Source organism: Engraulis encrasicolus, chromosome 18, assembly GCF_034702125.1.
Source record: "Engraulis encrasicolus isolate BLACKSEA-1 chromosome 18, IST_EnEncr_1.0, whole genome shotgun sequence".
In the NCBI taxonomy this organism is placed as follows: domain Eukaryota; kingdom Metazoa; phylum Chordata; class Actinopteri; order Clupeiformes; family Engraulidae; genus Engraulis; species Engraulis encrasicolus.
In genome coordinates, this window is record NC_085874.1 from 47,227,692 (window position 1) to 47,242,691 (window position 15,000).

General features: G+C 43.8%; 1 protein-coding gene across 1 annotated transcript in view; it reads left to right on the top strand.

Moving 5' to 3' along the window:
• enpp1 (ectonucleotide pyrophosphatase/phosphodiesterase 1) overlaps window positions 1-15,000 on the top strand; it is a 150,693-nt gene that overhangs the window by 68,028 nt on the left and 67,665 nt on the right. Inside the window, exons 6-8 of the mRNA XM_063223728.1 lie at window positions 8,808-8,905; window positions 9,593-9,672; window positions 13,290-13,409. Coding sequence (XP_063079798.1) covers window positions 8,808-8,905; window positions 9,593-9,672; window positions 13,290-13,409 — 298 coding nt within the window. The remainder of the gene's footprint in view (window positions 1-8,807; window positions 8,906-9,592; window positions 9,673-13,289; window positions 13,410-15,000) is intronic.

Below are 15,000 nucleotides of genomic sequence, written 5' to 3' on the forward strand. Positions count from 1 at the left end.
TTTTAAAAAAAATCTTTGGAAAAAAGGAAGTATCAAACATCGGGCATGACAGTTGGAACCACATTTTACCAATTGCTTTTGAAGAAGAGACAATCACTGACTGGGGTTTGAAGACAGACTGGGCTACTTCTCAGTGACTAGACCCAGGGATGACCGTAGCACTCAGCATACTTTTAGAGGTTTTTTATTTTTTGGTGCACAAAGTGACTGACGTTTTGACGCACCTGTATGTGTGTGTGTGTGTGTGTGTGTGTGTGTGTGTGTGTGTGTGTGTGTGTGTGTGTGTGTGTGTGTGTGTGTGTGTGTGTGTGTGTGTGTGTGTGTGTGTGTGTGTGTGTGTGCGTGCGTGCGTGCGTGCGTGCGTGCGTGCGTGCGTGCGTGCGTGCGTGCGTGTGTGTTCCTCAGAGGACTCTCTGAGACAAAACCTCTAAAAGTATGCTGTGTGCTCCGGTCATCCCTGGGTCTAGTCACTGAGAAGTAGCCCAGTTTGTCTTCATGTTGTTGTCCTGGACTGTGAGCACCACAAGGGCTAAATCACAGACATCCTTTCCCTAAACAAGTGGTTCTCAAACTTATTCCATCATTCCCCCCTTCAGAGGGTCTGGATGCTTCCGAGCCCCCCCAAGCAACAGCAGTAGTCACGCAGACTGATTTTGCGATCGCTGCGAGGAAAGGTGACTGGTGAGATTAAACAAAGAGGGACTGCAGTCGAATGCAGATGTGTTTTCATTTCCTATGGTATTCAAATTCATTACAATTAATAATATAATGTTGGTGAGAGCTTTAAACTTATTGACTTATTGGCGAGAAATCATTTTCTTGGGAAAAAAAAAATCCAAAATCAGATGCCCCCCCTGAGATGCCTCCGCGCCCCCCCAGGAGGAATTACGCCCCACTTTGGGAACCACTGCTCTAAACAGACTGGGGTTTATTTTGATGCCCTGGTTACAGGAGGTTTACTTTTTCAAGACGTTAAGGAAGTTGCATATAATACATTTCCTGATTATGCCAAATGAATGGAAACATTGAGTCATACCCATTATTAGATAAAGATTCATGAAGTGAAAGTCCTGTTGTCAACACATTTTCGGAAAAACTGACACTTATTCTGGTCAAGGCACTGCTCACAACATAAATCGAACACAATTCTATTGAATTTTCAGTGCACTCAATTTCAATGACTGCTATGAATCCTGCTATGAAGACTGTTGCCAGTCTCACCGTTTAGACTTCAGATATCAGTTTGAAAATAGGTAATGACAAAACAATACAATGATGTTGGTAAATTCTGTTACACTTAAAGGGACACTCCACCCATTTTGCATTAGGCTTTCCATTGATAGACACCCAGTCATACTTTTGAATGGTCTTTCAAAAATCTCTCAATTCCCCCTGAGATTGGAGAAATCCACATTCATCTCTTAACACTTCCTATGTCAATGATGTAAAAATTGTCATTTTGCATCATCGACATAGGAAGTGTAAGAGAGGTGGATTTCTGTTGAGACTACAAGCCTTTTTCCCACCTTTTCAACCCCGCCCATAGGGGGTTGGACCTAATGCTCTAACAGACCTATCACAGATCAGTGTCCCAGTGCTTTTGAAATCACTGGCATTGAGGCTCCAGTAAGCAGTGTTGCCAGATTGGGCTGTTTCCCGCCCAATTGGGCTGCTTAGGATGGCAGCGTGCGGGTAAAAATTAGCCTAGCGCAGCCAGACCCGTACAGCAAAAAGCTGTACCAGGGTCTAGGAGAGCTGGGCAGCAGTGTGGGCGGGATAAACGGTTGCTTCAGCACTCAACGTCACGCAATTGGATGGCAAACAACCAATCCCCACACACTTCTGTGTAACGTCACAGCTGTCTCGTACACGCGACACGCCCCTTTGTAGTTGAAGCGGCAATTTCGAGCCGTCGTAGCAGTGAATTCGTGTGATGACCACAGCCACAAACAAGTTTCCTAATAAATCGTGTTTTCACTTATACAGTTCAAAAATGCATCGTTTTCAACCACATGGCCCTCCTTGATCAATCAGCGAAATGTCGAGCAATTTGGGGCTTGTTAAATGGTTATATTTATGATTGTTGTCAACATGGCATGTTCGGTGTTAGCTAGCTAGCTGTATACCCATAACTAATACATGGCTAGCCGCTAGGTCGGTAGACCAGGTGTCATTCCCATCTATTTAGTAAGCGACTTACAGACTTTCAAAGCTCCCAAATGTCTCGTTTTTAATGACATGGATCTTATTAGAATTTGGGGCAGGCATATAATACAAGGCTGGATACCTAGCTCTGCTATTGATGACAGGTTAGCTAGCCACGAGGGCCTCTTTGTAGGTGAAGGGGCAACTTCCAGCCGTCGTAGCAGTGAATTCGTGTGATGACCACAGCCACAAACAAGTTTCCTAATAAATCGTGTTTTCACTTATACAGTTCAAAAATGCCTCGTTTTCAACCACATGACCCTCCTTGATCAATCAGCAAAATGTCGAGCAATTTGGGGCTTGTTAAATGGTTATATTTATGATTGTTGTCAACATGGCATGTTCGGCGTTAGCTAGCCAGCTACCCATAACTTTCCCGGATTGTCGCTCCCAACGCAGGACGCTCCCCGGTCAGCTCGCTCCCACTAGCCAGACTATCGATCCCACCGCCATATAACGGAGCTAGTTATCTTTTTGATGTTAGTTTTTTGTTTCTAACCCTAGTTTTTTTTTTCTAAGACTAACCCTAACCTAACCCTAACCTGGATACCTAGGTCTGTGTTGTTGACGACAGGTTAGCTAGCCACTAGCTTGGTAGACTCGGTGTCATTCCCATCTATTTAGTAAGCTACTCAAAGACTTCCAAAGCTCCCAAATGTCTCGTTTTTAATGGCATGTGTCTTGTTAGAAATTGGGGCAGCAATTTCATTCTACACCTACAGTAGTGGTCTGATAATAACGTGTGACTATCTGGTTCTGTAAAATGCTCAACTTAGCTTACCGAGCTAGTTTAAAACATCGAATGATCAAATGGTAATGTGTTGAGATCTATTTGTGCCCCATAAGTTCATGGTGTATTATTACATCAATCCATGTCAGCCACGAAATGTATTATCATCCAGGCTTTTTAAATTAAGTAAACACTTTCGTGCTGTACGTAGCACGGACGGACACCATGCTTCTTCTTAGAAAGTTTCCTGTTTACTAGGTAGCCCGGCCCCCCTCGCGATTTGATTGGCCCTGTCATCGGATAACTTTCAGCCTCGCAAAACGACCGGGGTCCGCTAGACTGCCCCCGGGAGCAAATTCAATTTGCGGTCGCTAGGGGCGTCTAGATTTCTAGGCTAGGTAAAAATGGCATTTTACAGGAAAACTCGCCCAATCTTTCCCATCGACATCAATAGAATTGGGCGGGATTTAGTGCTTCCAGGCGGGTTTTGAGCATTTTTTGGGCTGGAAATCATCAGCCTCATCTGGCAACACTGCCAGTAAGTCACTGGCATAGCTGGAAAAGAGAAGCTGGAGCACACTGCAGCTTAGTTTTCAAGACTTTATTTTGTGCACACACCCGACCAACGTTTCGGTGTTGCTACACCTTCTTCAGAGTCAAATGATAGCAAGAGAGAGACACACATTTCAGGACTTGACATGCACAGGTGATCCCACTTGGTTTGGCTAAATTGGTCTCATCTCATTGCAGGTAATTGACCCCACCCCCCAACACCAGGACAAGATTGCAGACAATTAGACAGAGAGGCTTTGTGGAAAGGCATTTTGGATTCATACTCTAAATTCAGTGGAGCCTCAGGGCATAAATGAGGAACACAATATGTCTTGCTCTCTGTAACAAATTGTTCCAGCATCGCGGCTGTGGTCTTCTAATAATTGTAGCTGTGGTTTTATTGACAATGTTCTTTGTGTATTGTTTTTTTCACTTTTTTATTTTGTTTTGGGAAGTTGGCAAGCTGTCTAATTGTCTACAATCTTGTCCTGGTGTTGGGGGTGGGGTCAATTACCTGCAATGAGATCAGACCAATTTAGCCAAACCAAGTAGGATCACCTGTGAATGTCAAGTCTTGAAATGTGTGTCTCTCTCTTGCTATCATTTGACTCTGAAGAAGGTGTAGCAACACAGAAACGTTGGTCGCGTGTGTACACAAAATAAAGTCTTGAAAACTAAGCTGCAGTGTGCTCCAGCTTCTCCTTTCCAGTGATGTCTGTCCCACTGTGATGCACCTGCAAGCAGGGTTGCCAGATGAGGCTGATGATTTCCAGCCCAAAAAATGCTCAAAACCAGCCTAGAAGCTCAAAATCCCGCCCAATTCTATTGATTTCTATGGCTAAAATTGGGCGGGTTTTTGCCATTTTTACCCGCACACGACCATCCTAAGCAGCCCAATTGGGCGGGAAACAGCCCAATCTGGCAACACTGCCTGCAAGATGAGAGAGGGATGATGCATAGAGTCCCAAATAACTGGGTGTGGCCTGTGGAACTTGAGCATTGCAGTGCATTATGGGGATTGTTGTCACAAATCCACAAGCACTAAAAAGTCATTTTCTGCCTTTTCTTGGCCAAGAAGGCACCAAATTAGAAATGTATGTTACTATTCTACTATACATATGACCCACTTTCAGTAACATATTCATGTCTCCACCGGTGGAATGCCCCTTTAAGAATTCAATTAAATTAAATGCCAATTTTATAATGATTTGAAGTGTGTATATTTTGTCTACATTTTTTGATGTTGGACAGTTTGATACACCCCACAATTTTTTTTATGAATTAATTTGCTTATAAAATAAAATTATACATTAAAACTATTATAGTTTGTAGGTAGAACAGGTTACAAGAGGTTAAATATATTTTAAAATGATGATGATGATTTGAAGCTTGGAAGCACTGTCACATCATAGCATGTGGTTGTTTTCTGGACTGAGGAGCTTTGAAACTTTGAACTTTGAAAGGGCATATCACGATACCACCTTCTTGAAACGGCATACAGTAGACTATCATGACTCTGCGTATTACGATTTCTCTGTTTAGTGCAATATTGTTACAGTCCTACTTTGTAGTACATTCACCTATGCTAAGTAACCAGTGGAACCATCGGAATAGCACCAATAGAGAATAACAACCAATGGGGCACCTAAGTCACGCCCTCTACTTCCTGGTTCATGGGGCAGGGGGAGTCAAAAAATAGTTACAGGGCTTGAAAATTAGTGTTTTCTTGACACCAATCCAAACCTTGGACCTTCACCTATGCACCACAAATCCAGAAATCACTCATTTTCAAGCCCAGTAATTATTTTTGACTCCCCTGCCCCATGAATCAGGAAGTAGAGGGCGTGACCCCATGGTGCCCCACGGGGACTAACTATCAGTGGGAAAGACATCCAGCGGTAATGGCAACCAGTGAGAACATCATTTGGTGTGAATGGCAACCAAAGTTGGGCACGCGGCCCTGCTACCTACACCGCTTTGCTGGCCCGAATCATCTGGCACCCATGCAGTCAGGGTTGCCAGATGAGGCTGATGATTTCCAGCCCCAAAAATGCTCAAAACCCGTCTAGAAGCACAAAATCCCGCCCAATTCTATTGATTTCTCTGGGAAAAATTGGTCGTTTTTTTCTGCTAAATGCCATTTTCACCCGCACACAGCCATCCTACGCAGCCCAATTGGGCGGGAAACAGCCCAATCTGGCAACACTGCATGATGCAGTCAGCCTCTTCTCTCCTCTGTGGTTTTGGGGCGTCTATTTTCGGTTGCCGAGTCAGTTTTGGTCTGCACTTGTGTGGGTATTTTTGGGACGTTAGTTGACGTCACAGCTTGGTGGAAAAAGGAAGGCTGGAGTGAGGCAGCAGCCCACTGACTGACTGACTGATGCCTGTTGGCGTAACTAGGTGGAGACTTCCAGATGGTCTGTGAGGTAGGTGGAGAGACAGATAGAGGAAGAGGAAGAGACACGTGACGCATGCATACACTCACACTTTCTCAACTTTCTCAACTTTGACACAGATTCACTCACGCACACACATGCATATGCCATGCTCGCGCACACACATACACATATGTGCATACACGCGCGCACACACACACACACACACACACACACACGAGCACACGCACACACACACACACACACACACACACACACACACACACACACACACACACACACACACACACACACACACACACACACACACACACACACACACACACACACACACCACCTCCAGAAGCTTCTGAATGTCCGTCTCTGTGCCACCACCAATGGCTCATCCCTCACCCCAGTGGTGAATGTGCCTGTCTGTCCCAGGGCCATTAGCACAGGCCTACTAGTGTGTGTGTGTGTGTGTGTGTGTGTGTGTGTGTGTGTGTGTGTGTGTGTGTGTGTGTGTGTGTGTGTGTGTGTGTGTGTGTGTGTGTGTGTGTTTGTTCGTCTATGTGTGTGTGTGTGTGTGTGTGTGTTTTGTGTGTGTGTCTGTGTGTGTGTTTGTTTGCGTGTGTGTCTTTGCGTTTGTGTGTGTGCGTACGTTTGTGCGTTTGCGTGTCTGTGTGTCTTTGTCTGTGTGTGTCTTTGCGTGTGTGGATGTGTGCTAGGGGTGGGTATTGGCAAAGGGTTCACGATTCGATGCGCATCACGATACACATGCCACGATGCGATTCTATCACGATGCATTGCGATTCATGTACTACTGTGATGCATTGCGATATTTACTTCAGTAAATGTGTAAAATACAGCTTATGTGTCAGTTGCTGTGTAGCTTTCTTAAGTCAGTTCATTCTATTTAAGCATTCTATCATCTGTGAGAGAGCTTACATCACAACAGAAATATTACCTATTCCTCTACTGAACAAAATAACCCGTGGCAAATCGAATTTTATTGTTATCAAATAATCAATTGTCATGAATCCATGCAGTATATTGAGAAAATAAGTATCACGATACCTTGTCATGAATCGATGCATTGTATCGTGAGAGTAAGTATCGCGATGCATCGATATGACGATTATTTTGCACACCCCTAGTGTGTGCGTACGTGCATGCGTGCGTTTGTGCGTCTGTGTATATGTGTGTTTGTGTGTGTATGTGTCTGTGTATATGTGTGTTTGTGTGTGTATGTGTCTGTGTATATGTGCATTTGTGTGTCTGTGTGTGTGTGTCTGTGTATATGTGTGTTTGTGCGTCTGTGTATGCGTCTGTGTAAATGTATGTTTGTGTGTGTATGTGTTTGCGTTTGTGTGTGCGTGCGTGCGTGCGTGCGTGTGTCTGTGTCTCTGTGTGTCTGTGTATATGTGTGTTTGTGCGTCTGTGTATATGTGTGTTTGTGCGTCTGTGTATGTGTCTGTGTATATGTGTGTTTGTGCGTCTGTGTATGTGTCTGTGTATATGTGTGTGTGTGTTCATCTGTCTTGTTTGTCCGTCTCCCTCTGTCAGTCAGTCTGTCTGTCCGAGCCAAAGTCGTGGGCCAAAGTAGCAGCTGAGCTGTGACGGACTCTCTCATAGACACGTCAACCAATGCGGTGGCAGAGAATTACGCAAGTTACGACTGTAAAATAGTCAGACGGACAGATAGACTAATAACTCTGGCCACAGCGAGTCTAATTATAGTTGTAATAAAGATAGAGATGTCGCATCTTTTTTGGGTCGGCTCTGGACCACCCTGTCTATCTGTATATTGTGTAACCACCACCAACAAACTAGCAGAAAAAAGTTGATGGCATCATGTTGGTACTGTAACCAGTGTTTCTCAGCCTTTTTTTAGGTGAGGCACCCTTTCAATTCATGAAACAGCCCAAACCAACAACCCGTAACATGGCATCGCATTGGATACCACACAAACTCAGAAAAGTAACACATTTGGAGACGTCACACAACCTACGTTCAAAGTTGCAGCTGACTGGGGCGACCTATATTTACTTTATTGTGCGTAAATGGCAGATGAAAGATTCCACTGACTAACATTAATTTATCAATTTAGACAAATATGTATTATATTACATAATTTATTTATCAGCCACGTTTCCGCGGCACCCCTGAGGGGGGCCTGCGGCACCCCTGTTGAGAAACACTGCACTAAGCTACTGTTTAACAGCAGCTGGGAAGAGGGGCTACGCAGAATGGGGTGTCAATATTTCAGAGTAAACTTATATGAATCCAGATTGAAGATTTACAAGTGTGGAGACTAGTGAAATTACTAGTGAAACGTCACAGGAAACAGCTGCAGGTGGCTGGTGTAATTGATTAAAGTTAAGGCAATAATGAGTAGATTTGTGCAGATCAGTGATTGACAAACTGTGTGGACCCTGAAGGTATTCCAAGTGGGCTTTGAAGTATTTTTCAAAAATTCAAAATAAAAGTGTGTGTGTGTGTGTGTGTGTGTGTGTGTGTGTGTGTGTGCGCGCGCGCCTGTGTGTTGCTGTTGACTATTTAGTGGAGTTGTATTGTTTATGGGTCAGAGGTGGATATTTCTGAAAATTTTTAATGCCCCCCCTCCCCCCCTCCCATTGTAGGCAGACTCCTGGGTTGCATAGTACAGGATGTGTACACTCCTTCATGCCTTTTGTGTCGTTTATCTCAAATCAAGTTGCAGGGTCCTAGCTCGCTCTCTGTCCGGTAGCTGGAGCAGCCCGTGTGGCTGTGTGGGGGTGGAGGGAGTTCAACATCCCGATGGACTGGTGAATGAAACCATTTGCCAGTCTGGTGGTTCTGGACCGGAGGCTCCTGTACCTCTTTATCTACTCTATAAAGAAAGCGTACCTCCGTGATGGAGCCAGGATTTAACAATATTTGCCCCGTGTTTTCTTGTGTGGCAGGTTCTCCAAGCCCCCTCTCATCCTGGTATCTCTGGATGGCTTCAGAGCATCGTACATGAAGTCCTACGAGGTCCAGATGCCTGTCATCTCCAAACTCAGTGAGTTACACACTTCTTAGTCCAGTACAGTATATCGCAAACTTTCACTGTTGCTTGCTCATAGTATGATCTTGATATCCTCTGTTATTATACTGTGGCTGCTAAGCTGTAATTGTTTCCATACCATTCATTTATTGGTTCATTTGTTTGTACGAATGAACAAGAAATGCACTCAGAGATTGCAGACCTCCGCCAAGAAGGCTGATGGATAGAACATTTGACTATGTTACACCCTCATTTTCCGCCATGTCTTTCTACCTTGTTTTTCTGGACTTTAAAAAAAAAGCTTTAAAAAAAACTTCCTCATTTTGTCATTACCAACTACTCCACAAACTTTCAGCCAAATTTGTTCATAACTTTTTGAGTTATACAAACAGACAGACAAACCAATGCTACCGAAAACATAACCTCTGTGGCGGAGGTAAAAATGAATGAATGAATGAATGAATGAATTAATCAATCAATGAAAAATATACTTACTTTCTTTCTTTCTTTCTTTCTTTTTTACAGGCATTCATACAGTGATTGATTCATTTTGCATTATACACATTTTATAATTACTGTAAAGTTTCAGTTCCTCTTTCATTCTTACCCTCATTCATACAGTTATTGATTGATTTTGTTTGCCTTTTAACCGTTTTATAAGTATTGTGAAGTTTCCGTTCCTCTTCCCTTCTTCTCCTCTAGGGAGATGTGGCACTACAGCATCCCACATGAGGCCTGTGTACCCGACCAAGACCTTCCCCAACCACTACACCATTGTCACGGCAAGTCTCATGAAAAAAAAAAACATTAAAATCCAGTTTATCAAAAGTCATTATAACTTTCTGTATCAAGATAACCTTTGTATATCCAAGCTGTGTGTCCGTATAAACGCATTTCAATCAATGTAGACTTCTGATTTTTAAAGGGACACTGTGCAGGAAATGGTCAAAAAAGGTACTGCAACTATGCTGCTCATTGAAACTGGGCTGCCTATTGCCAAATTTGATCTTTACATGAAAGTTTACTGAGTAATAAACAAATATGTTCTAGTATGGTCCAAGTACAGTCATTTTTGCAGCTAAAAATGGCTATTTTTGGAAATTCAAAATGGCGGACCATGGAGAAGATCCCCCTTTTCATGTATGAAAAGTGTAATTTTTCCAGTCATAATGAATACTTAGAATTTGATGGTGGTGGTAAGTATTCATGAAAAAGGTAACATTAGTGAATGGGCAGCATGAATTCTGGAAATAAATAACAAAAAATCTCACACAGTGTCCCTTTAAACTTACTTGACCTATAATGCTTAAAATGACCCCATAGACCTAGCCTGGGCAAAAAGCCAAGAGGAATCCGTCTCTGTGGAGGGTGGGAGATGCTCTAATCTTACTCTGCCATTTACATTCATTGGAGTTCCGAATTCAAATTAAAACCCATATTGTGCTTTGTTAGCATCACTGTTACGATATAGCATTGCAAAAGCATACAAATAACAAAACAAAAGTGTGAATATAGTTACCTTAACCAATCAGTAACGGACTTAGCGGGTGAGTTCTGCATCACCACTCTCAACTGTTTGCTGATTGGCTAAACACTGAGAGAACCGAGCTCGAGGCTTTTACCAGACAATGTGCGGAGCCAAGATGGAGTGGAGTACATAGGATGGCGTTGCCAGGCTACCATAGACCCCCTTCAGATTCTAAATGTACAAATTTCCCTCAAAGACCATCTCCCCCTTCTCTACACCGTCATCAATGATAGTTTATGAGGATCTACTAACTTTACACTTAAAAGTGCACTGTATAGGATTCTGGCCACAGTAGGTATTGCAACTATGCTGCTCATTGGGACTGTGCTGCCTATTGCCAAATTTAATCTTTTCATTAATATGAACTTAGTAATAAACTAGTATGTACTAATATGACCAAAGTACAGTAAGTTTTGCTGCTAAAAAAAAATATTTTTCTGGATATTCAAAATGACGGACATGCAGAAGATCCACCTTTTCATGTATGAATAGTTCCATTTTCCCAGTCATAATGAAGACTTAGAATTTGATGGTAGTGGTATATCCGTGAGAAAATGTAACATTTGCAAATGGGCAGCATGAATTTTGGAAAGAAACTGCTAGACATATTGCACAGTGCACCTTTTAGCAATTTCCCCAAAACATAATCTCTCCACATCCCTTTTCATCACTATTCCATTGCGCTGAACATGCTGCAAGTCCAACAATGACCCATCTTTACAAACTCCTACATGATAGATTTTGTCACAGAATTTATGCTAGACACATTCCCATGCTACGACGTTCAGCAACCTCCACAGCCGGGGCCGCTGACAGTTTTGGCTGGGCCCAGGACAAAGTCATCTGAAAGGGCCCCCCTACATACAATGGAATGGAATACATGCTTCACGTGGGCCCAGGACAGCTGTCCCCTTTGTCCCCCTCCCCTGTCAGCATCCCTGTCTACTACATCCTTGTCCTTTTGAGTGTATGCCATCACCAACTTCTACGTAGATCATCGTCAACAATGACAGTCTATGCTCCACATAATTCCCAGGCAGTGCTACTCCAAACCGCCTCTACATCATCGCTGAGAGTTTACGCTCAACAGATTCCCAGCCCTCAGACTCAGACCAGAAAGCCTCAAGTCTTGTCAGTGCTCTGCAAATGACTTATGCTTTCGTGGGTCAGATAGTCACAGTGTGGCATCAACGCCAGCATTAGTGTAGGAGCTGCCAGAGGGGGCCCTGAATGTCCAAAAAGGAAAACTGTGACAAGAAGCAAAATGTAATCTGTTGTGTTGAGGCCAGTTGGTAGACATGCCATCCTTAATTCCTAGGGTGTAATTATAACACTTTCTAAATTTTGTGAAATTTGCTTTTCCGAGGGGGCCCACAGCAACCTCTAGCCTAGGGACCCCATGCAGGGCATCATAATCTGCCCCTGTGTATGAGCATTAAGATATGACTAGACTATGGATTATATACTCTTAACTTCACAAAAATTACAGCAGCACGTCCTCAGCCCCCAGACGACCACCAGAACCCGCAGCCCTCTTGCCATCCTCCATAAACCACACATGCTTCTGTGGGCCACAAATGCATAGTGTGGTATCAACAGTCAGGCCTGGCAACAGGGGGGCAGCAAAAGGGTTAATTGTCCTGGGCCCAGGGACAAGGGGGGCCCAGAATGAGTGTTTTTTTAGTTTACATTACATTGCACTTAGCTGACACTTTCATTTATTCAAAGCGACTTACAGTTATTATTTGTCAGGGTATTGTTTACAGTCCCTGGAACAATGGAGAGTTGCTCAAGGGCACTTCAGCCATGGATGGAGATGTAGGGAGAGGCCTGGGGGGATTCGAACCTGCAAGCCCTAGATTCAAAGACCAACTCTCTAACCAGTACCACTAGGCCACGGCAGCCCCTATTTAGTTCAGTTTTTTTCTTTTTTTCTTTTTTTTTTTTTTGGGGGGGGGGGGGCTCTTTTAGATTACTTTGTCCTGGGCCTGGCTAAAACCTGTCAGCGGGCCTTGTCAACAGTAGTTGTGCATGAGTGCTCCAGCCCCCAGACGAGGGCTTATGCAATTATCCAGTTGTTAGCACAGTTAATGTTGCAACACAGGCCGGGCTTGTCTGTGGTCGCTGAAGAAATGCGTACAATACCTGTGGCAAAGTGGTGGAGATGGGGATGGGAGATATCTATCCCTGTGGCTTCTGTGGTTCTGTGTTTTTATTTAAATGACTGTTATTTATTGTTGTATTACACAAGGCATTAGAATGTGATGTAAATTGATGTTCAACCCATTTTAGCCAAAGGCACCTGCAAAAAAACGTCTGTGAATGCGAAATGCCTAAACCCTTGAGGAAAAGTTGTCCTCAGCCTATGAAACCCTAAATATCTCAACCTCCAAAGCATAGAAAAACATGAAATGAGTTGCGTTTGAAAGCCAAGACCCTCCCCTTGCATTAGAATGTGTTGATTCAGCTCTAATATATCCACATTTTTAATTTAAAAAATCTCAAATTTCATGAGCCTGAACGCTGTCTATGTCACTCCAGGCATCTAGGTCAATGCTGCGTATGCACAGCAGCACAGGACAGCTCGCCCCCGGTCTGATTCGCTTCCGACCGATTTTAGTGACGAAACGAAACCTTAAATTTCGCACCTTCAAAAGCGGCAGCGATCCGACGAAATTTAGGCAATTCCGTGGAGGATTGGTGGCGTCCACAGAGCCACAAATCCCCCTTTTCGTGCTGTGCCAGCATCAGTGGGTTAAACATCACTGTAACATACACGTGTGTGTGCGTGTGTGCGTGTGTGCGTGTGTGTGTGCGTGTGTGTGTGTGTGTGTGTGTGTGTGTGTTTGCTTGCATTTGTATATACCATAGGGTCTGTACCCTGAATCTCATGGCATAGTGGACAACAAGATGTATGACGTGACCAGAAATGCCGACTTCTCGTTGCGAAGCCCAGAGAAGTTCAACGCCAAATGGTACCAAGGAGAACCGGTAAGTACTCTCCTCTCCTAGCCTGATAAACCAGCTTAAATGTGAGACCAGAGTAATTTAGTCTGGCCCCGATGAACGATACATCCGAAGATTGTTGATGAGAACAACCTGTTGTTTTTTCAAACCGTGCTGGCACTCTGACCAATCTGTGATCTTTGCCGTTGATGTGCTTTCCCAACGGTGTGTTGCGAGGTTCGTCGTCACTCCCTCAAAACCCTGCCCGCTTTGATTCAAATCAAATCGCTGCGTTGTGATTGGTTTTGCCTGACTCAGGGCACAGCGTTCAAAACATTCTCAGATCCGAGGCCAGACCCACTCGCTAGCTGAAAAACTTCGGCGTCCAGCGGGTGGCGCTGGTTTACCAGGCTACTCCTTTCCAAAAACAGTCATCTCTACTGCACTACAAAGGTAAAGTGCAGTAGCTACGTTAACACTGAAACTACTACTTTGAAGTACTGATATTAGGTTGGATAATGCATTTACAGCTAATTTGACATAGCAAAATCTCTGAAACGGGACATGTTTGGGGCATAAGGGTTTGTTGCAAAATAAAGGAGGTGTTATGAAAAGTATTTTCAGTCTAAATTGAAATTTTACAGAATAGGTAGTTACTGCACATTGCCTTTTTACGTCAGACAAGTGTTCCTTTCTTCAACAAAAAGACTAATTGGGGGCCTTGGCCGTGGCCACGCATTGACTCCGGGGACGCGGGGGACTTTTGGCTCATTCTTTTGAAACTTGGTTGTCGGTAGAGCCGAGGTTTGTTCTCCCGACATCCGTTGTAAATGCATTCTATTGCAACAGTTGGGGACAATACTGGCCCAAATGTCTGAAAACACTAATGTTGAACCAACTCGGAGTACACAGAAGCGCTCTGAGTTTGTGCTTCGGAACTCCGATTGGAGTACCCATTCTTTTGCACTTTTCCGAGGTGGAAGCCGGAGTTTCCGACAATCAAGTTTCAAAAGAACGAGCCATTTGATTCCCGCTCAAGGACATTTCCCGATCCTTTCCTGTCTCTTGCTCACTACTCTCCTGTCAACATCTTCACTGTCCTGTCTCGAGTAAAGACAAAAAAAACAGTATCAGTATTCTTTTTTCACACACTTTCAGACATTTCAGTCGACCCCGTTTGAATTCCAGACGAGCCCAACTAGGGTCCCGACCCCAATGTTGAAAAAACACTGACCTAATAATTGGTTCTTTGAGGTAGAGAATGGGCGCACATCAGTGGTACAGGTGCTTGACAAAATAAAGTAACTGAAGTAAATAATAGAATTGGAACCTTGGTTGCACTTGAAAAAGGACGAAGGTCCGAAACGTTGTGCAAATAAATCACTGGGAGCATTAAAGTGATACTGTCCCATTTTTGGAAATAAGCCTATTTTACACCTCCCCTTGAGTTAAATAATAGGGTTTTACCGTTCTTCTGTACTTTCAACCGTTCTCTGGGTATGGCAGTGCAAATTTGACCTCCATGCTAGCAGTTAACATTGAGTCCTATGAGACCAGCTCGCGGTTAACTGATCTCATAGGACTCAATGTTAACTGTTAGCTTGGAGGTAAAATTTGCACTGCCATACCCAGAGAA